This window comes from Piliocolobus tephrosceles, chromosome 4, assembly GCF_002776525.5.
Source record: "Piliocolobus tephrosceles isolate RC106 chromosome 4, ASM277652v3, whole genome shotgun sequence".
Classification (NCBI taxonomy): Eukaryota; Metazoa; Chordata; class Mammalia; order Primates; family Cercopithecidae; genus Piliocolobus; species Piliocolobus tephrosceles.
The window spans coordinates 92784214-92807585 of record NC_045437.1 but is presented as its reverse complement, the minus strand read 5'-3'; the positions used below and the strand labels follow the sequence as shown (position 1 = coordinate 92807585).

Sequence of the window (23372 nt, the reverse complement as noted above, 5' to 3'; positions counted from 1 at the left end):
GAAGTAGCCACTTGCGAAGTGTCAGTGTTCAGTCTAAACAGCAAATGGGTTAACCACATGAACAGCACTGGCCCATGTGAGAATGGTGTGAAGGCCTCCTTTGTACCATTTTCCGTTTCTCTAACTCACATGTGTAGTCTCAGCACTGCAGAGGAGAGATTTGTTTGTGCCCTCTGAGATTGGTTGGTTAGTTGGTTAGTAGTGTTGTTTTATGAATCCTAAAACTTGTCATGGCCTGTAAAAAAAAAAAAAAAGTATCACTAGTGGATGCCTCATGACATTGACCTCCCTGCCTCTTTGTGACTTCTGAACGTGTGAAATTACTAACATAATGCTCAGCCAAGAATGTGTTCTTAGAGAGGTCTGACGGCTATTTCTGACATTTCACCATGTTCACTGTATTATAGTTTGCTTTTCAGAAATGGCATATATTTATTTAAGATAGAAGTTATCAAGTCTGTGGTTACAGTTTGTGTTACTAGTTATTATCTTTCTGTAGCGCAATCACCAAAATACATGTATAATACATATTATTTCCAAGAAATGATTTTATTAAAATGATTTCTAATTCAAATTTTAGGCCATTTATTTAAAATGCTTTCTGTTTGCATGCCTTCTTAAAGATTGAAATAAAGTGGCCTTTATTATTATTTCCTCTAGAAATGAAGAGGTACCTAAATCAGAATTGTGGAAACTGAGATGCTCATATTGTAACCCACAAATGTGTAACAATGTCATTTCCACTGGACTTTAGGGAAAAGAGTGCAAATTCGGAAAGCACCTCAAGCTGTTTCAGATACAGTTCCTGAGAGGAAAAGGTCAACCCCCATGAACCCTGCAAATACAATTCGAAAGACACACAGCAGCAGCAGCGTCTCTCAGAGGCCATACAGGGACAGGGTGATTCACTTACTGGCCCTGAAGGCCTACAAGAAACCCGAGCTACTTGCTAGACTCCAGAAAGATGGTGTCAATCAAAAAGATAAGAACTCCCTGGGAGCAATTCTGCAACAGGTGAGGACAGCTGGAGAAAGGTCCTTCCTGCTTACCTTCTTGTTAAAATGTTCATTTAAAAAAAATTGTTGTCATTATTTTCATTATTATTGAGACAGAGAAATTTTAGGATTATTTTGATCAGTGGTATGTGAAATACAACTCGTGAATATTAAGTTAAATCATCTTATTTTAAGCATTTAATTAAAAACTAGTTGAAATGTGAGCATTGTCTTTATTTGGGACCAACAAATTTTGTTCTCAAATTCCATTAAAAAGAAAGTAAGAAGTGTTTGTTATCTGTTTTTAGTCTTGAATACACTAAAGTATTGCCTTAATTTGTATTGGTTATTGTCGGTGAAATTGTGCAATGTATTCTGTTGGCCTTTGATTGGTATAAGACAGAACATTTTTGCCTAGTAAATAGTGTAAAATGTATCTTGCCCCACATACTTGGTGCTGCCCTTATTACTCTCTCTTTTTCTGCCACTGAGTGTACCAAGATCAGTCGCTTGTCTGCATAAAAGCATATGAAATTGTAATGTGTTAGCAGTGATCCCGTGCCTTATCACAAGCTTACACGTAAAAAAGTGGGCCATTGTTTTTTAAAGTCAGTGGTTTGTTAGACTGTAACCTCCTATATATTTTTTCTTCCTTCTATCCATCTGTCATAAATGTTTATGAGCATTCAGATCCACCATAAATGGTGGTCCATCTTTTTTATTTTTTCTAAAGAAATAACATTTCCAAAGAAGTTATTCTGAATTTCATCATTAAAAAAAAAAAAAAAAAAAACCCTACAGGCTTTGATCTGTTATTCAAAGAGTAACACTTTCAAGTCTTTTTTTTTTAATCCGTTATCTCTTACATTCACAACATAATACTAAATGTTATGAAAAGGTAAAACCATTGTCTCCAATTCAGGTTAACCAGTCCCAGGGTATCTCAATCAATCTTAAGGATCTTTATTAAGTCCTTTAGCACTTTTTGGAAACAATTTAAATCCATATGTCACATAGAAGTTTTACGAGCTCAAAGGAGAGAATAAATGAGAATGAGGGTGTGTGTGTTCAGTTTGATATTTGGAGAAGCAGTGAGAGTCAGGTTACAAATCACAAAACATTTGGTAACTGCATCTCCCGAACGGTTGTGAATTTCCTCGGTTTGATAATGGAGAGGGCAAAATGACTGCAGAGGCAATTCACACATAGACTACTATTGATATATGGCAGTAGTTATGTCGTTATATGTATACATATAGATATCTATATAAGTATATATGTGTGTGTGTGTGTGTGTGTATATATCTGAAAGTGTAGATATTTACCCCCAAGCAAGTGAGGCATGAGAGTTACTAGTGTTGATCATTTGACAGAATCTACAGCATCATCTCATCCTGGTAACATATTAGAATACCCTTGGGTAGCTTTTAAAACATGCCAGTGCCTGAACTCCACCTGAGACCAACAAAAGCCAAGTATCTGAAGGTGGGGCCTAGGCACTCATATTGTATATGGCCCTAATGATTCTAATATATGAGCTGAAACCACTAGCCTAGTGAAAACACAGATAGAAAGGCTAACAACGTCTACCATTTTTTGAGCATATACTATGTGCCAGGCACAGTGCTAGGCATTTCACGTGCACGATCTAATTTAAACTCACAAGGAAGATATCAGGCATATTCAGAACTTTGACATAAACGGATTATGCCTAAATTCCCTTTCCTGAACATTGCTAGCAGCTAACAAGAAAAATAACATGACTTTGCTCTAATAAAACTGACCAAAAGTAGGCACCAGAGAAAAAGAAAAAGAGCAGCAAGATACACAAATCATCCCAAAATTGGTTATTCTGTCCCAAACAAACTAGTTGGGAAACAAGTTACCTAAAATAATCAGGCTTTGCCTGTGCCAGTAGAGATAATTTGCTTACTTGTTACTTACACAGTAGTTTGCAGAACCCTGTGGACATTATTAATTCATCAAAGTAATAGGTTTTTAAAATAAACTAAGATGTTGGCTCCCAGTAAAATTTGTACCTAAATTTAAAAGTGCTTAACATCCACCAGGAAATTTGTTTATTGCTGTTTATTGTTAAACTGGTTATGTATTAATAAAACCTTTTTTTCTTAGAATGACTTTTTATGAAAAAACTAAATTTTAACAATCAGAAACTAGATAAAGTTGAATAATGTTTCCAGCTTAACATTTGGATATTTGGCTCAAGCTCAACATTCATTCATTCAATTCAATGTATTAAGTATCTACAGTGTACCAGACACTGTTTTAAATGCTGGAATCCCAAAGTGACCCCAATAGAAACCCTGTCCTCATGGAGCTTATTCATGAGACAATTTCAGGACCAGTTAGGAGTTGAAAGGAGCTGGGGAAGGGATCACCTACTTTAAGTGGAGAGAGATCAAGGAACCTTTTCTCAGATGGCCATATTTTAACTGAAATGCTGTGTGAAAGACAAGAAGATGAGTCAGCACTTGTAGGTGGGCTCAAGACAGAAAAGGCCAGAGCAGATGGAAGAGGGAGGCAGAGGTTAAATCCCAGAGAATCTTTTTAGGCCATGGTCAAGAAGCTTAGGTTTTATTTTGAGTAAGATGGGAACTCATTATAGTTTTAAACAAAGATATGATGTAATCTGATTTATAAGTTTAATAAGATCACTCAGACTTCCATGGCAAGAATGGCTTGGAGGAGCAGGAGTAGAGGAGAGAGACTACTTAAAGAGCCTAATATTTTGTGGTAAGACTTGCTAATGGTTGGGTGTAGGGAGACAATGAGGGGAAGAATGGAATCTATGATTATAGCTAGGTTTTTGGCTGAGCAACTGAATGGATATTGTGCCATTGACTGAGATGGAGAGGGATAGAAAAGAAGTAGGTTTAAGGGGGAAAAGAGGATCAGGAATTCTGTCTTACATAGACTCCATTTGGAAGATGTCTATCAGACATATCCAAGTGGAGATAGATGTCAATAGATAGTTACATGTAAGAGTGTGGTTGTCAGAGGATAGTTGGGGCTAGAGTTATAAATTTAGGAATTAGCAGTATATATATCAGGTATTGAAAGTCTTCAAACTTAATGAAATCATCTTGGGAGGAAACGAAGAGAATGAGGAAAACAGAGCAGAAAACAGGCACTGAGCATTTCAGCATTTCAACATATAGAGGATTGAGAAACAGACTTAAAAAACAAAGGTCCTAGGCCAGGCGCCGTGGCTCACCCCTGTAATCCTAGCACTTTAGGAGGCCGAGGTGGGCAGATCACGAAGTCGGGAATTTGAGACCAGCCTGGCCAACATGGTGAAATACATGATGGAACTCTGTCTCTACTAAAAATATAAAAATTAGCCGGGCATGGTGGTGGGCGCCTGTAATCCCAGCTACTCAGGAGGTTGAGGCAGGAGAATTGCCTGAACCCGGGAGGCAGAGGTTGCAGTGAGCTGAGATCATGCCACTGCACTCCAGCCTGGGTGACAGAGCGAGACTCTGTCTCGGGGGGGAAAAAAAGGGGGGGATCCTAAGAGAGGAAGAAACCAGGAGAATGTCCTACTACAAAAACCTAGAAAACCGATTGCTGTGGCGGTAGGGGTGTTAATGTGTGTAGAGATGAGGGTAAAAGAAAATGGAAGCATTGCCAGCGGGGCGTAGTGACTCACACCTATAATCCCAGCACTTTAGGAGGCCAAGGGAGGATTGCTTGAGCCTAGGAGTTTGAGACCAGCCTATACAATATGGCGAAACCCCATCTCTACAAAAAATACAAAATACAAAAACTAGCCGGGCGTAGCGGTATCCATCTGTAGTCCCAGCTACTCAGGAGGCTGAGGTGGGATTATCACCTGAACCCAAGAAGTCAAGGCTGCAGTAAGCCGTGTTCCTGCCACTAGACTCCAGTCTGGGTGACAGAGTGAGACCTTGTCTCAAAAAACAAAAAAGAGAAGAAAGAAAAAGAAAATTGATGGATTGTGTTTATTCCACCTCAAGAAATCTGATTGTATCCTATATTATTTGCAAATTTGAATTTTAGGATAAATCTATTTTCTCCTTTATAGCAACATTAATGTTAGAATAGTATTCAGCTAAGCTGTGAGAAGCATAAACTATCATATTTGATAGTACTTTTAAAAGACACAGAAAGAATGATCTATTCCAGTAGGAAGTGATAAGCAGGAGTAATTTTCTCCTATCCTTAAAAATTACTTTTGGTTTGACACATGAACCCATATGTTTGTGTAGTTAGTTAATGGCTTAGCCGACTAACACAACCGACGCTCTAGGAATTGCAGTTAAGGGATGAGAAAAGATTACACTTTGGAATAAACTGGCTGACTAATAACAGTAATTTGGGGGTTCTTTAGGCATGTTTTCATTTATTGGTTTGGGGAATTTCAAGGACTTTGAGTAAGTGGTTCTTCAGGAGAACTGGCAGATATAAGGAGCAAGTGTGGTTATCCAAAGACAGACAAGGTTATCAGAATTGATACTATTTATGAAGACAGTGTTTTGTTGATGATTGAAAGGAAAGTTTATAACCCAACATTTGGTCACTGTTTGGTTTCTACTTAATAGAAGTGATCAAGGATTTTTATTGTGACTCAAAAGTAATGGACTCAATGCCCAGAAATAAATAAGAATGTTGGTAATACAGTAGTCCTTATCCATGGTTTCGCTTTCTGGGGTTTCAGTTACGTATGGTCAACCATGATCCAAAAATATTAAAAGGAAAATTTCAGAAGTAAACATTTTGTTACTTTTAAGTTGCGCACTGTTCTGAGAAATGTAATGAGACCTCACATTGTCCTGCTCTGTCCTGCCCAGAATGTGAGTCATCCCTTTGTTCAGCTTTACACTGTAGATGCTACCCACTCATTAGTCACTTAGTAGCCATCTTGGGCCATTATTAAGTACAGTAAGGGTTACCTGGACACATGCACTGCAGTACTATGGCAGTAGATCTGATAACCCTCTGTATGTCCCCCATTAGTCACTAGCCATCTCTGTTTTCAAATCAACTGTTGTAATATCACAGTGCTTGTGTTCAAGTAATCCTTATTTTACTTAGTAATGGCCCCAAAGCACAAGAGTAGTGTTGCCAGCATGTTGGCATAATTGCTGTATTTTATTAATAGTTATTGTTGTTAATCTCTTACTGTGCCTAATTTATAAATTAAACTATCAGATATGTATGTATAAGAAAAAAACAGTATATATAGGGTTCATTACCATCGGAGTTCTAAGGCATCCACTGGAGGTGTTGGAATGTATTCTTTGAAGATAAGGAGACTACCGTATAATTGTTTTGGATTCCTTTGACAAAAATAATTGATTTTTTAAAAATCTTCACTTTTTTCCTAATATGGGCTTATTATTTGATTAGAAATATTAAAAATACAATGGCCATTCAGGGAAAAAAACATTGAAGCTGTGTATATAAAGCTTTAATTCCCAAAATGAAATTAATGGCATTTATTGAGATCTGGCATGTACTACAAAACTAGCAGTCCCTTTGGGGCCAATTGATGTAATTATTTTCAGTGTAAACCCTAAAGGTTGCCTGTTTTAGGTTAGGAGATGATAGTAAAAATACCTAATGCTCTGTTTTTATACCTCATACCAGGTAGCCAATCTGAATCCTAAGGACCTCTCATATACCTTAAAGGATTATGTTTTTAAAGAGCTTCAGAGAGACTGGCCTGGATACAATGAAATAGACAGACGGTCATTGGAGTCAGTGCTCTCTAGGTGAATTCTTTTTTTTCTTGCTTTTAAAAAAAATGTTTCTTTAAAAATTATGGAAATAAGTAATTATATTAGTCATTGTTATTTTAGTGTTAAGGTGGGAAAGAGAAGCAAGGCAAGCTTTCCATCATGAACATTTTTAAATCATCTCTGTAACACGTAACATGTGTGTCCTTTACAGAAAACTAAATCCATCTCAGAATGCTGCAGGCACCAGCCGTTCAGAATCTCCCGTATGTTCTGGTAGAGACGCTGTATCTTCTCCTCAGGTATTTCATAAACTTATAGAATTATAGACCTAACTTAGACATTAGGGGCCTCTCATCAGGTCTTCTGATGTGTAAGTGAGGGAAATGAGACCCAGAGAAGCTGGACAGCTTGCCTGCCCAAAGCCAGCCGGTTATGGCTGAGCTTAGCCTAGAATTTAGGTCTTGGCTTCCAGCCCAGAACTCTCTCCACTACACAGCACTGCTTGTCCGAGTACTTAATGTCTACGTTGCTTTCCATTTTTAAAGTTTACATTTTGTTGTAAGATTATCTACTTTCCAATTTGGTCACTAACTAGAAGACTTACCCAGTCCCATACAATTATCAGATTATATGGAAAATTGAAGATACTTAATTTTGTCTGCCAACATGTTCCAGAAGAATGTTTTTGGGGGAAATTGGATTTACAATCAACAAATAAACAAAAATGATGGCATGTTTCCATGTTTTCTTTTCAACTGGATCCTTATTAGAGTACTCCCAATGAGATTCTTCTCCAGTTTAGAGTTTTCTCCAAGAAATTCAGCTCATCCTAGAAAAACGTGAGAGGTCCTAGGCAGTACTGCAGTGAAGCCTGCCTGCTTCTCAGCTGACTGGCCAGACTCAGAACTCTCTCAGTGTTCTGGGTGCTTTTAACAGACAGTGGGACGGACCTCCCCACCCCAGTACTGCTGACACAGTGTCCTCCCTCTCTCTCTCTGGACCCCACTCCCAAGAATTAGTGAGAAGCCCACAGATGTGTGGAGAACACTAAGCATGCCCTGGGCGAACGGCCGTTCACATATCAAAAAATATTAGAAACTTATTTTGAGGAACAGAGGGAGAACAAAAAAGAAAAAGGAAAAAAAGCAGGTCTGTCCTTGCATATATACAATGTCTGTGGAAGTCTCACTTTTAATGCCAACTATTATGAAACTGCTTCTACTCTGATCAGATTATATACTGGGTGCCAAATAAACGGTGTTAAATTGAAAACCAAATAAAGTAATGAGTTGATTAACCATTATTTTCTTTCAAGCCAGAATACAAGCCACAGCATTATATTTAAGCATAAATGTGAATTTATATTTTGTAGTTTTCAACTATCTAAATTTTCTTTTTAACTTAAATACTATTATTGTTGTTGACAGATTAGACTACTATTACCTTGATTTTTTTAAAAAAAATACTTCCACCTAATTTTAATGGACCAATTATTAAGACTTATCTTCCAATCTGGTAAAGAGATATGTAAGGGTTAAAAAAATTAAATACCATTTCAACAGTGATAGAGATAATTAGAGAAACTCTTCTGAAAGTGCTGGCCATTCCCACTCTAAGACAGGTGGAATGATAAATGACAGCCAAAATATTCTTAACTGGAGCATTTTAGCCCATTAAAGATTAAAATAAGTGCAGGCTATTGCCCTTTACCTAGCTGTGTTAGTTCTCACAGAGTCAAATGGTACAAATTGCTTTCTCCTCTCATTTAATATAACTAGGTCAACCATGGCCAGCAATGGAGGGTGACTGCCTCTGTTTAATACTCTCCTGAGTGGTATAATCCACATAAATCAGCATAGTCTTTCTTGGAACTTAGGATAAAGCTGTATGATTAGAAAGAATTCAGTAAGCACTTCAAGAAATATTTGCCAGATTCTGGTTTTTGACATTAAACATGAAAGTTTGTTTCGTATTTGGTTTTGTGTTGTTGTTGTTCTGGTTTAGTTTTTGTTTGTTTTTGTTTGTTTTTGTTTTTGCTTAAGCATGAAGAAAGGTTAACACAACCCTGGTAATATTAAGTATTAATATTAAGTAAGGTTACTTAGTTGTTTAACCAGCCATGCATGTCTTGAATTTATTTAATTTTAGTGCAAACTGGCTCACTTTTTTCCTTTTCCCTCCCCTAGAAACGGCTTTTGGATTCAGAGTTTATTGATCCTTTAATGAATAAAAAAGCCCGAATATCTCACCTGACGAACAGAGTACCACCAACACTAAATGGTCATTTGAATCCCACCAGTGAAAAATCTGCTGCAGGCCTCCCACTGCCCCCTGCAGCTGCTGCCATCCCCACCCCTCCACCGCTGCCTTCAACCCACCTGCCCGTCTCACATCCTCCTCAGATTGTAAATTCTAACTCCAATTCCCCTAGCACTCCAGAAGGCCGGGGGACTCAAGACCTACCTGTTGACAGTTTTAGTCAAAACGATAGTATCTATGAGGACCAGCAAGACAGATATACCTCTAGGACTTCTCTGGAAACCTTACCCCCTGGTTCAGTTCTACTAAAGTGTCCAAAGCCTATGGAAGAAAACCATTCAATGTCTCACAAAAAGTCCAAAAAGAAGTCTAAAAAACATAAGGAAAAGGACCAAATAAAAAAGCACGACATTGAGACTATTGAGGAAAAGGAGGAAGATCTTAAGAGAGAAGAGGAAATTGCCAAGCTAAATAACTCCAGTCCAAATTCCAGTGGAGGTATTTTACCTTTGTAAAAGTACTGACTACATGTTAGATGAACCAGAAGTGCATGCTATCATGAGTTTGAAATTATACAGTTTATAATTAGTGATTTCTTTAGCAAATGACATTTCATTTAATTATTAATCTTAGTGTTGTGCTTTTGAGCAGTTTTTGTTTTTGTTTTTTTTTTTTTCATTTTACAGCAGTTGTTTTCCATCTCTTTTTGGCCAAATATTAAATATGGTTTTTATATTAACAAGAATGGCATTTAAAAATGACTGGCATACTTGAAACTCCTTTTTGGAAGGTGGACCTTTAACATTCTTTTCCATATCTGTTATGATGTTGCGCAGCCTCAACATGACCTATTATATGCCATTCTTGAACTGATTTAACCAGACACAGTTTGCAATAAGAATATTCATTTCCTCCTTTCTCAATGAAACAGGGTCACCCTTGCTTTAATTAACATTAGCACAGGAGAAATGTCAACTTTTTAATAAATCAGGCCAAGATGAAATTTCATTTGCAGATCCATAACATCATCTTTATTTAGAGTGAAAACACTTTGTCTTTTGCACACAGTTCTGGTGCTCGCTTAATAGATCTTAAGGTTTAGGGGTTTTCCCCCCAATTTTGAGAGTCCTGTTTTAGTGAACTAACATCAATTGTTATTTGTAAAATTAACCGTTTCAAGCTTTAGGAGCTTAAATGCTAAATTTCTAGCGATCCAAAGAAACTTAAAGCTTTACCTCTAAATAAAGCTAATTCATAAAAAGCTTGCTTGCCTAAGATGTACTGAGTGTTAAAAACTGACAAAATTAGATTTTTCTTATTTAAAAAATATGTCCTTTAAAACTTAATGCCTTGCATGCCATCACACAGAAGATCCAAGTTCACCATTTGGCATTGCTGCCAGTTTTAAAACCAGAATAACTAAGGCAAAATTCCATAGGAAAATATGGCTTTGGAAAAATTAGTTTAATGAATAGAGTTATAAGGAGTGTTGTCTTTCTGTATTTTGCTCATGATTCTGAAAGTCTGTAATCCTTAGATTTAATTGATCATCTTTGCCATATGAGAGAAGCTCTATTTTCTTTTAGTGTTACTTCCAAAGAAGCTACTGTAGAATATGATATGATACGTGCTTTTCTTGATCTAGATTGGATACATTGCATGTCAAAGCATTTCTGTTTAAATATTTCAATCAATATAATACTATGTAATGGCACAAAAGGTAGGTGTAAGCTTTTTCCCTCAACACTCTTGTAGTTGAATTTGTCAGGTCAGGAAAAGAAATGAAGAAGTAGAACTCTATGTTCAGAGTTCATAAGCCACTAGGTAAACTCCACTCTCCACACTTTCCACCCTCAGGTGGTGCTTCTGAGTCAAAGGCTAGAGACAGGAAAACTGGATTTCAGTATGTTGAGATCTACATCAGAGTTTCAAGTGTTCTCAGAGTTGGAGACCTGGAGAAGCACACTTAGTCTCTTTGAATTCTTTACTGAGGATATAGTAACTTTCAGAACCAGTTGGGATAATTACAAATTTAGGAAAGCTCCAGACCCACATCTCCTGCATTTTTTGGAATTTATCTGGTGTCTGTGGCAGAAGGGAAGCCAGGTGACCTGCACTTAATGCCTTTCTCTTTAAGACTCAGGCTATTGTAAAAGCATGTTCTTTTACCCAAGCATGAATCAAATATATTTATAGGTGAGCAGCATGCACTCAGAGTCTATATATTTGTGTTTGTTTAGGGTAGTTTGTCCTTTAAAATATTAAACCGAGAAATTATCTAACATTCACTTTTATATGTTTTGCCAGTGGGCATGATTAGGGTTCGAGTTACCAGTTTAACCCTACTTTGAATGATAAAAAATTACCCTAATAAAGAATGATAAAAACTTACCCTAATAAAGAGAATATCCTCTGGACATGGTGCATTTAAGCAAATGGAATACTGAGGGATTTACATACTTTCACCGTGTAGCCATAATGTTTAGCACTTTTTTTGTCCTTAAAAAAAAGAAAAATCTGTTTAGTGTTATGAGTGCTAGAGATTACAGGAATATAAATCGACATTCAATAATAGCTTATTTTAAATTACTTTGAACCAATGGGAAAACTTTCTACCCAATTCCACTGTCTGCATACAAAAAAGGGAGGCAATAAAAATACAGTGACCAAAGCAGTCTGCTACCTGACTCTATTGTCTCATCCGCCTTGTTTGAATCCCATGAAAAGTAGATGTTGATGTAAAATTTGTATCTCCCATTGTCTGGCTGCATCTGCCACCACAGTCTTTGAATTGCTGGGCAGATGCCACAACTGTTGTTGAAAGAATAGAAGATTGACCTTGGGTTAAGATGGAATTCCTTTATTGTGCAGACACTGCAGTAGCCAGGGTGCTTTAAATGCCTGGCGTCGGTTCTGCTGGCGCTGGTCATAGGGCCTCTATTGTTCGTGTTCAATTGTATTCCTTGCTCACTGTTGCTTATTGAGATGGAAGAATAGAATTTGAGGAAAAGTGTTCCAGATGTTTCTAATCTATTTTAGAATTATAGGCATTTGATAACCTTCCTGGTTGATGAATGCTCTGATTTTGTTTTTTTGTCTTTGTAGGAGTTAAAGAGGATTGCACTGCCTCCATGGAACCTTCAGCAATTGAACTCCCAGATTATTTGATGTAAGTTCATATGTCTGCCAATGGAGAGAGCGACTTAATTTTAGAAAGTTTGCAAGTTCTTTTCCCATAATTTGCAAATCAGAAAAGTAAGAAGTTCCAGAAATAGAGTCCTAGAGCCACCTCTGCAATTGAAAGGCTGCCATTTAGCCTGCCCGTCCCAAATCTACCCTTGTCTGCATGAGCAGGTTGTGCCTCCCTCCGCTCTGAGCTGTGTTCATTGGCCTTTAACTATAGAGAAGCCTGTCCTTTGTTCTGGGGCCTGGCTAAGCATTTGATTATGAAAGATTTTAGGGATCTGACTCTTCAAAGCTGACAGTCTATCAATGCCCAGTCATTCACTTGGGTCCCCCAAAGGGATGGTTTATTGCTGACAAAGTGCTTGAACCTCTGCACATAATAATACAAAGTGTTAAGATAGACTGATTTTTATTTAAGTAAAGTTCTGCCCTCAATTTAATTTTTAGAGGAGAGAAGAGTAAAATCTGATCATTTCAATTTAGTAATGGTTATAATGTTTTCTTGTTGTGACAAGTTGCTAAATGCTGAGCTGGGGACATTTTTGTAACTGGTTATCACAGAAATTATAACTTGGACACATAATTCTAGCTTTTTTACAGAATAAAAGGTTTCTGTAAGAAGAAAATAATAAAGTTGCAAGAGCCTGGAAAAATGGAGAGGGAAAGAGCAAACAAATCGGACTTTGGATAGCTTTGAAAATGAACAAATGTGCAAAATAGCTAGAATGAGAAGAAAAAATGGAATCTGGGCTGTCTGAACACTTTTCTTCTATTAGTAGCATCTCATGGTGGACAATGTTAAACTATGTTGTTTAGCCCTTTTCATTTCCAGAGTAAAGATCATTTCAGATTTAAAATGTGTTACTTCTGCTTAACAGTAGTGTGAAAGCTATACTTATTGGGGAATGATACAGTATGAAACCATAATGCTGGTTATCATCTCTTAACTAACAGGAACTTGAGAAACCTTGCTGAGTACCCTCTCATCTGAGGTAGTGTATGTAATGGTTTTAGAGTTCTGTAGGAGGGCCTTGAAAGGCAGCTATGACCTACCACTTAGTTGGCCCAGGAAGGGTCCGTTGTCTGCAGCCAGGCTTCCAGGACAGCCTCTGGCTCTGCTGCCGAGGGGTTCACCTCTTTAACTGCAAACCACTTCTCCTTAGAAGTCTTTAAATGTCAACCCCCTTGAGTAACAACTGCCAATGCAGTGCTCTTGCTCTTTTTTGATGGATTTTGAATTCTTTTTTATAATAGTGACATATACTTATTATATACGACAAAATCATGTGGGGAAACTAAAAAATAATGCTAAACTTTTCCCCATGGATTCAAGGCTGTTGTGTTTTGCCAAGTTCATTAGTTAATCCCTCCTTTTTTTGTTTTTGAGACAGAATTTTGCTCTTGTTGCCCAGGATGGAGTGCAATGGTGCGACCTCAGCTCACTGCAACCTCTACCTCCAGGGTTCAAGTGGAACCTCCCAAGTTGCTGGGATTACAGGCGCCCACTACCATCCCCGGGTAATTTTTTGTATTTTTAGTAGAGATGAGGTTTCACCATGTTGGCCAGGCTAGTCTCGAACTCCTGACCTCAGGTGATCACCCACCCACCTCAAGCCTCACAAAATGCTGGGATTACAGGCGTGAGCCTGGCCTTAATTCCATATTTAAAAGGTTTTTTTTAAGGTCACTTATCTAAGGATGGTTCCTGGATCTGCCTCAGTACATTTCTGTATGTTTGTCATGTTTCTAGTACTATGTGATTGTTTGCTTAATTTATTTAAATAAACACAATTTATATTAAAAACGAGTCTTATATAGATATAGCAAATTTTCTAAAAATAGTTAAAAAGCATGGATTTTCAGAAAAATTGCCAAAACTACAGAACTTAAGTTGCCTCATAAGAAAACTGAAGGGATATACTATAAAACCTAAATGATCGAGGCCGGGCACGATGGCTCACGCCTGTAATCCCAGCACTTTAGGAGGTCGAGGCAGGCGGTCATGAGGTCAGGAGATCGAGACCATCCTGGCTAACATGGTGAAACCCCATCTCGACTGAAAATACAAAAAATTAGCTGGGCATGGTGGCGGGCACCTGTGGTCCCAGCTACTCGGGAGGCTGAGGCAGGAGAATGGCATGAACCCGGGAGGCGGAGCTTGCAGTGAGCCGAGATGCAGTGAGCTGAGATGGCGCCACTGCACTCCAGCCTGGGCGACAGAGCGAGACTCCATCTCAAAAAAATAAAGAAAAATAAATAAACAAATAAAACCTAAATGATCAACCTTTGAATAATTCATACTTAACCAAAATCTTTCTAATTTTTATGTAATAAGACTACTTTTACTTGTAGTTAAACTGTCAAAACTTATTAAAATTTTTTCCATCACCACATAAAGAGCCAACTGTAGAACTACAACAATTTTTCGTAAAAGTAGGGAAACTTTTTTCTTAAAAATGCCAGTGTAACCAAATAATTTCTTCTATATTAGCAACACAGTTGTTGACCACACAATTGTGGTCACTGAATAATTTCCCTAAGGAAATTATTAAATAAAATACTGAAGGTGTGATTTTGAGAAAGCACGATAAATATATAACAAATTAAGTCTGAGTTTCAAGATCAGGTTAGCTGTGTTGCTAATATATGCTTATCTCCAGGGACCTATTTTTACCCCGGGGCTCCCTCTGGTGTACAGTCAATACAGCCCGTGCCCAGGAAGGACTGCTTCACTGCTTGGCTGGCAGTGTACCTTTTATAGCTAAGACACCAGAAGGGCAGCTTTACATCAGCAGACTATCACTGTTTCAATTACACTTAGAAAATTAAACCTCTACCCTGTCTAACTCAGCATGAATAAAAATATTAATGAGGACACTAAGTTTGCTCACTGCATCACTTTTCTCACATTTCCTGCTAAGCATCTGTGATATTAGCAATTTAAATGAACTGATGGGCTTATATAAGACCATTTGGAGAGGACTGAACTCCAAGATTTTATGGCAGTGAAGAATATATGTATACCCCCAAGGGGCATCCTGAAGCTCCTGCCACCTGCCTGAAATTGCTTTGAAATCTCAATTTTTATTTCAAAAACTCAAGGGAATTTTGCATTAATGACAGGAACACAGAGTGCAGAGAACCAGGCCAGATCCTTATGTGATCCCAGTTCCCAGATCTACAAATAACTAATACTGTAATAGGCCAGGCACAGTGGCTCATACCTGTAATCCTAGCACTTTAGGAGGCTGAGGTGGGTGGATCACTTGGGGCGAGGGGTTCAAGACCAGACTGGGCAACATGACAAAACCCTGTCTCTACTAAAAATACAAAACTTAGCGGGTGTGGTGGCATGCACCTGTAATCCCAGCTACTCAGGCGGCTGAGGCACGAGAATCGGTTGAGCCCAGGAGGTAGAGGTTGCAGTGAGCTGAGATGGCGCCACTGCCCTCCAGCCTGGGCGACAGAGCAAGACTCCATCTCAAAAAAAAAAAAAAAAGTAATACTGTAATGCTAAGTTTAATAATAAAATGCTGTTTTAATTTATTATTGAATAAACCGATGCTCTAGGAAAATGGTCTTCTCTTACCAGTTAAGAGTAATTCACATCCCAAAGTAAAACACAGATTTATGGCATTTTATTAAGAAAGTAAGTTAGACTAATAGTACAACACTGGCTTCTGTTCAACATAGTATGACATTTAAATATTTGAAAAGAACTAGAGAAATATGCCTTTTTTTGGTCTAACCCTCATTTTACAGAATGGTTGGTAATTTCCCTTTCATACTTTATATATTTGCTTGGTCAGAAATGTGAGGAAAGGGACAGAGGAAGCAAACATGGGGCACCTTGTTGAAGATATCTGCTGGCAGCATGTCTGAAAGGCCAAGCAACAGACTGCCTCTCATAAAGCAGTAGTTCCAGAGAGAGCTTTGACTTTCAGCACTCAGTGACTGCATGACATTCTCCTGGTTTCACATTACCCATTGAGTCCTTCTGTCTCTCTGTGACTTGTAACAGATGGGTTAGCATCTACCATTAGTGTGGTAGTGAATTATCTTGGATAGAGAAAGATTCAGGAGACTAGATCTGTGTAAATACTGTTTTCTTTTTACTTAGTTGCATTTTAGTTCCATTGCCACCATGTCTTTACCACCTTTACTCTCCTTCATTGAAGCTCTCAAACTCTGTGTAATAATTTTACCTGAAGATGTTTGGAGGAGTGACCCGGCAGCCAACCAGTGGCAGAGTGGCATTAAACATTAGTGACACATGCATGGATCTAATCTCTAAATATTTGGTTTAAATCTCAGACTTGTGTAATCATGTTTATTGGATAGCTACTCTCCATTTATCTTTTTTTCTTATTAGAAAATATATCGCTATTGTCTCCTATGAGCAACGCCAGAATTATAAGGATGACTTCAATGCAGAGTATGATGAGTACAGAGCTTTGCATGCCAGGATGGAGACTGTAGCTAGAAGATTTATCAAACTAGATGCACAAAGAAAGCGCCTTTCTCCAGGCTCAAAAGAGTATCAGGTAAATGGATTTGTAACTAGTTGGACTGACTTTCATATTTTACCTTCTTTCTTTCCCTGCCCTGCTCAACCTTAGCTGTCACAGTAGCCTTTAGAGTAAGTACTCTTGCAGACCAGCCTCACTGCTGCTTTAGGAAACTAAATATTTGAAATAGTTCTTGAAAATAAGTTAACATAGTAAACCTGTATTTCTACCAGTGGAAAAAAACCTTGTGCCACTATAACATATCACATATTGAGAAAAATACCAAACACAACTAAATAGGAGAAAAAGTTGTATCTTGAGATTCAGCTAAATATTTAATTAATTACACTGCCAAGTTAGACTACAGCTCATAGGTCTGGTGCTATCCCAAAACAGTGCTATTTCAAGTATTTTTCTTTAAACTTCAATCTGAGATAGAATAGGGAAGACATAGGAAATAAAGAGGGCTTAATACACAGATATTTGGGGTTTAAGTAAAGAAGTTTGGTGCTTCTAGCTACAAAGACTGATCTTTGTTAACCAGTCTTACTCTGTTTTCACTTTCCTACTTGAAGTAGTAATATTACTACCACTGACAAAGAGCAGGAGATGCCTGACCTGTCTCCTGATTGTTTTTTGTAGTTCTTAGCAAAGGGATTGATAGAAATGAGTATTTCCCTCCCATGTGGGCTAGATAACTTTGTCACACTTCACGGACACAGATGGTATAGTGGTGCCTCTGTCCCAGCCCACTACCACTGTTCAGGCTGGAACCTACGGGAGACAATGGATGAGTTTTCCTACAACAATGAACAGCCTGAGAGCATTTGTGTCCTAGAGATTCATTATATCTTCTACTAGAGGGCCTTAATCTTTTTCAATAAGCCGGTGAGAGTTATAGGAGACTGTGCCAGAAGAACCGGTGTTCAGAGGTGCAAGAGGTTGGTGATATGGTGGTTTGAGGTTTATTTTTTTCTATATAGTCATTTATCAATGTATATAATTATACTGAAACTAGAATGTAATTCCAAGGATTACTTGGTTAGGAGTGGTTAATGTTTGTGTGACCTTGGGCAAGTTACTTAATGCCTTTTTGCCTTGAATTCCCCATCCATAAAATGGGATAATCATTGAGTTGTGAGGAATAAACATAAGTAAGCATGAGTAAAGTGCCTGAATCCATGCCTGGTACTTGGTACATACATTAGGCTATTATCCCCCCCAGGCACCTGAACCCCCAAACCAACCCCCACAGGAAATCACTGTTACTGATTTCCAGTGTATTCTTTTGGAAGTGTTTAGGTGTGTGGTATGTGCATATGTGTATACATGGTATAAAATGTATGTACATTTATACACAAGTAATTTCAACATATATACCATATTTAACTGAATCTAAGGTTTCTTCATTTGTAAGATGTACCATTGTTTTATGTCCCAATAACTTAAATTATGATACATTATTATTTGTACTGGTTTCATTAAAATGGGGAGAAATGAGCATCTTGCAAGTAATGAAATTCTTAGAATACTATTCTGTTTTTCTTTTTTAAACAAATGGTATCAAGCTGTCCATATTGTTTAGCACTTTCCTTTTTTCTCTAAACAATATAATGCATCTTAGAGAATTTTTTTATATCGGTACATAAAGCACTTTCCCATGTTTTAATGGCCTCTTAGTATCCTTTGTATAGATTGACGGACATTTCAATTTTGTTTACTGTCTTTTGCTTTACAAACAGCACTATACTGAATAATCTTGTATATGCGTCATTCACTGAGGGGCAAGTATGTCCATAGGATAAGTAGAATTGCTGAGTCAATTTTGCATTGACTATTTTGATAGCTGTTGCCACGTTGCCTTCCATAAAGGTTGTTTCAAGTTATATTCCCACAGTCAACATTTCCTATACTCTCGCTAAATGCATGTTAGCTGTTTGTATTGCCACACACAAAAGAAGTTGTTCTCTTCTGATTTCTAATATTTAATTTTATAGAATGTTCATGAAGAAGTCTTACAAGAATATCAGAAGATAAAGCAGGTAGGTATCGTCAGTGTTGATTTTCTCACCTGTGGTTGAAAAATGTAAATTCTGCAACCTCATTCCTCACTTTTTTGTTTTTGTTTTTTTTATCATCTGCAGTCTAGTCCCAATTACCATGAAGAAAAATACAGATGTGAATATCTTCATAACAAGCTGGCTCACATCAAAAGGCTAATAGGTGAATTTGACCAACAGCAAGCAGAGTCATGGCCCTAGAACTCTGCTTGGACCAGAAGATGTGAATAAACTTAAGCTTATTTATTTAAAATTCCAAATGAGTTGCTCTAGATTCTAAAAAGGTGAAACTTTGGCTGTTGAAAGTTTCAGTATTAGTAAACTTGAGTTACTTTTTCTTTTCCATTTTACTTTGCTTCCCTGCATTTCGAAGCTGCTCTTTCTGGTCCTCCCCACCACCCCACCCCCAAGACTTGTGTTTGTTAATAGAAATAATTTTTTAGGTATTGGGGATCCATTGTCTATATTTCAAATCAGTTTTTTTTCCTCAAAAACTTGTGTTTGTTATTAGAAATGATTTTTTAGATATTGGGGATCCAGTGTCCACACTTAAAAGTTGTATGTGTTTTAAAAACAACAACAGTAATGTGCAAGGTGAAATGCTTTTGGATAAACGTAAGCCTATTTTCTGACCTTTCTTAATGCAAACTCTTTGCCTTAAATGGTAGAATATTTAGAAATTTGCACAAAATTAAAAAAAAATAAACATTGTCTTGGAGGGTTAAAAAATAGAAAGGTGTACGTGTATAGATTCACATACACATATGTATATACAGGCTGACTTGATCTAGAACATTAAATCCGCCCTGCAAGTTAACCCCCCATTGCAATGGTTGCCTTAAGGTGTTTGCTAGTTGTGTACATAGTGTGGTTAATCATTAGCTACACTGCTTCCCACTTGATTAGAGCAATGGGAAGCATATTGTGGCCTACCAGCATCTGGAAGTGTGTGCTCGATCTGTATGTGTGCAGAGGTGGTGTGGATGTGAGCGTGCATGAAGGAAAAAAAGCTGCTACTCCTAGTAGGCCAAACGCTCAGGTTAAACAACTGACGAGTGTTACTGTAGGGTGTTTTTTTGTTTTTGTTTTTGTTTTCTCTCAAATTGCTAATTTTGTTGTGGAAGACAAAAGCATTTCCATTTCAACGAGTTTGTCAGCTTTATTAATGTTGGGCAAAAATTGATATGTCATGAAAATGAAACAGATCTATAGTTTTGGGACAAAATTATAAAATTAAATGTGTAGGTAACCTATTTATATACTGCTATAAAGTATTTTTTGAAGAGAGATATGCAAAGAAGCTATTACCTACATAAGATGTATATTTAAAGATTTTTTTTTCATCCTGGTGCCAGGAATATAAAAAAGAGTGGATATATTTAACCATAACATACTGTGATTCATCAAACAGCACAAACTTTCATTTCATGGAGTTTATCTGTTGACGTTGATTTAAACTGTCACTTGTTTTATCATGTGGGAACATAAGTTATGTGGTCAAAAATATAAGGATTTTGAACTAATGTTGATTCAAGTTGTATTGTCTTATTGTATTGTCTTTTCAAAGTGCTGCCAGTTGAAAAGGGAAGCATTATGTTTACAAATCTGTTTTGAAATGTTTGCCAAAATTTTGGTAGTGTCTTTAATAAAGATGTTTGTCTCCAGCATCCAGAAAAATAAATAAATAAGTTTGTTGTGTATCACTGTAAACCAGAAAAATGTTGGTTATCTAGAAAACTTGAGAGAGCATGTAGATTAACTTTTCTCTTTGGGATTCTTCTAAAACATAAACTGGAAAGATTAGATAATATACTAAAATACGCGGAAGTATACAGACTATACAAAGACTGAAACAAGACCCTTTTGCACTACCACTCTATAACATTACCGCAGAAATTCTGTTTCTATGTAGCATGGACCTCCTAAGGAATTCTGTTTCTTTTAGCATTGAGATCCCTGGTGCTCTTTTTTTACCTCAGAATTGGTACAATCATTATTAAACGTTAATTTATTTCAAACTTTTTAATTGAAGAAAGGAAAGGGAAGCTTAATTGGGGATAAATTTGGGCATCATATTATTATGATAGAGTCTCATGAGGGGTTTGTCTATAGGTAATGAACTCATTGGTGTTATTTCTTGGACATCTTGGCCTTTTAATCGAAGACTGTGTGCTGCTATTTGCTATGAGCAAGGTTTCTCAAAAGCAAAAGGTGCTTGGACCATTTGGATCACCTGAGTTAGAATCTGTAGGTATAGGGCCTAAGTGTCTGCATTTTCACTGGTTTCCTGTAGGTGACTTTTTGCAAGCTAAAGTATGAGAACCATTGACTTGGATGTAGCTCTAAACTTTTAGGTCTGTAAATCTTGAAATGTTGAACTGAAGGTCAACTGTTGGCTTTTTTTTTTTTTTTTTTTTTTTTAATGTCCATCATGTCAGCAGCTGCAAATCACTTTTCCCCTTTGCATGATCTGAGGCACCTCCTCAGTTGTTTCACTGCCAACTCTTATTTCAGAACCTGTTTACAAACAAGCCTTCCAGTTGGTGAATGGTTAGCCATTGGAGCTCCTACCCTGTACATCAGCACATCTGGTTTACAAGTTGGGTAACAATGAAAACTGGAGATGCTAAATGGAAATCCAGCATTGCATACCCTTAGACCTGATCACATACCAGTAAAAGCCTTAATTTAGATGTTAGTTGTATGTGTTGGACAGATCCTTGCAAAAAGTGTGTCTATTGTAAATTTGAAAGTTATAAATCTCTGAATCTGCCATTATCCAAGTTTCATCCCTTTTGAAGATGAGGCATGAGCCTATTAAAATATTTATAATCATTTTTCATCTCCTACTGCAAGACCTTTAGATTCTTAAAAATGATTACTACAAGAATAGTGGCCACTTAATGTCAGTTACTCTGGTGGAAGAATTTTTTTTTTTTTTTCTTTTCTTTTTGGGAAGGATGGTGTAAAAAATAGCAAGATTAGAGAATGAGTTGTATAGTTTTTTCTATCACATTTCATCTAAAATGATTTGAAGGACTTTTGAAGATTTTTACCAACATCCTTAAATCAACTCCAGATTGAATGAACTGATTTAAAACAAACTAAGAGAACATTAACTAGATGTGGGCTTTTTAAAATATATAGGTATTGCATTTCCTACCTTGTTATTTATTCCACTTTGAATACTTTAGAGGGGTTAACTTTCAACTCTTTAAGTAGTAATGGATGTTTTATACTTGTTCTCACAAAATTGTTATGGTCAGTTTATATCATTGCTCCATGCATTGATTATAAAAATTCAGTATTAATTTTTTCTCTGATTGATCTCATAAGCTTTAGAGTTTTCTTTTCTCTTATAAAGTGTTTCACCTTATTATGTAAAACAAATGCCTGCTTGCATATTGGAAGATGTTGAAATTAGTTTTAGACAAAAATGGTCCATCAGTTCAGACACACTGCTTGGATGCCTCACCGTTTTCATTAGTGCATTCTTTGCTTCTGAAACTTGGCAGAAACTCGTTAGCCAGTCCACTGCCTTTCTGAAAATGTGTGGAGTCACGTATGCTTGGTATATGCCTTTACTACTTTTAAAGTTCTACAGTTTATTACTTGCCCAAGTATTACTAAATCCTTTTCTTACATGTACTGGATGGAGAAAAAATTATAGCCAGCACTTTGAGAGGAAAGTTTTCGGAAACAATATTAACTGGCACTACTAACAGAAGGCCACAGAAGATGCTATCAATGTTATTTGTAACCTGAAGATTGAACAAGGCTGTGAGGCTCATTTCAAACTATTTTGACATGTTAAATTATATATATGCTGTTTCTCAGCTGTTCCACTCAAACCGTGTTAGGACTCTCAAAGGTAAAATGTCACAGGGGCTTTTCAGTTGTTACTGAGCTCAGCAGCTGTGGTGGCCCCTGTTCTACACAAATTTCAGTTCAATAAAAATGTTAACTTTGCAATTCTGGTATTTGTTTTTCCTTTGTCTCATTTCAAGCCTCTTTGTCTTAAAAACAAACAAACAAAAAAAGCCCATGACAGGCCGGGCGCGGTGGCTCAAGCCTGTAATCCCAGCACTTTGGGAGGCTGAGACGGGCGGATCACGAGGTCAGGAGATCGAGACCATCCTGGCTAGCACGGTGAAACCCCGTCTCTACTAAAAAAATACAAAAAATTAGCCGGGCGTGGTGGCGGGCGCCTGTCGTCCCAGCTACTCCGGAGGCTGAGCCAGGAGAATGGCATGAACCTGGGAGGCGGAGCTTGCAGTGAGCCGAGATCGCGCCACTGCGCTCCAGCCTGGGCGATAGGCCAAGACTCCTTCTCAAAAAAAAAAAAAAAATGCCCATGACAAAGTATTTACAGAGATATTACTTGTTAGGGCTCTAGGAAGTGGGAGCAGGGAATTTGCTCCAGGGAGTTGCCTTTTTGTAAGTGCAAGACACACCCTCCAGGGGCAACTTCTACTAGGGGAACAATAATCATATTTACCATTTATTGAGGGTTTCCTCTTTGTTACACGTTTTTGCTGCATTATCCCATTTCTCCTCACCACCTGTTATCTCCATTTTACAGGTGGGTAAACTAAGTCATAAAGAAGTGAAGAAACTTGCCTATCACACAGCTAGTAAATG

The 23372-nt window shown here is 37.4% G+C and overlaps 1 protein-coding gene across 5 annotated transcripts in view; it reads left to right on the top strand.

Annotated features, from left to right (window-relative positions):
- The window catches only part of ELL2 (elongation factor for RNA polymerase II 2), a 77362-nt gene extending 54659 nt beyond the window's left edge, over positions 1–22703 (top strand). For all 5 annotated transcript variants that reach the window (XM_023212190.1, XM_023212191.2, XM_023212193.1 and 2 more), the window contains 8 exons: positions 755–1014; positions 6627–6751; positions 6930–7017; positions 8905–9475; positions 12083–12146; positions 16536–16707; positions 18669–18713; positions 18816–22703. In XM_023212190.1, coding sequence (XP_023067958.1) covers positions 755–1014; positions 6627–6751; positions 6930–7017; positions 8905–9475; positions 12083–12146; positions 16536–16707; positions 18669–18713; positions 18816–18932 — 1442 coding nt within the window. In that variant the 3' untranslated portion in view covers positions 18933–22703. The remainder of the gene's footprint in view (positions 1–754; positions 1015–6626; positions 6752–6929; positions 7018–8904; positions 9476–12082; positions 12147–16535; positions 16708–18668; positions 18714–18815) is intronic.
- The last annotated feature ends 669 nt before the right edge of the window (positions 22704–23372 follow it).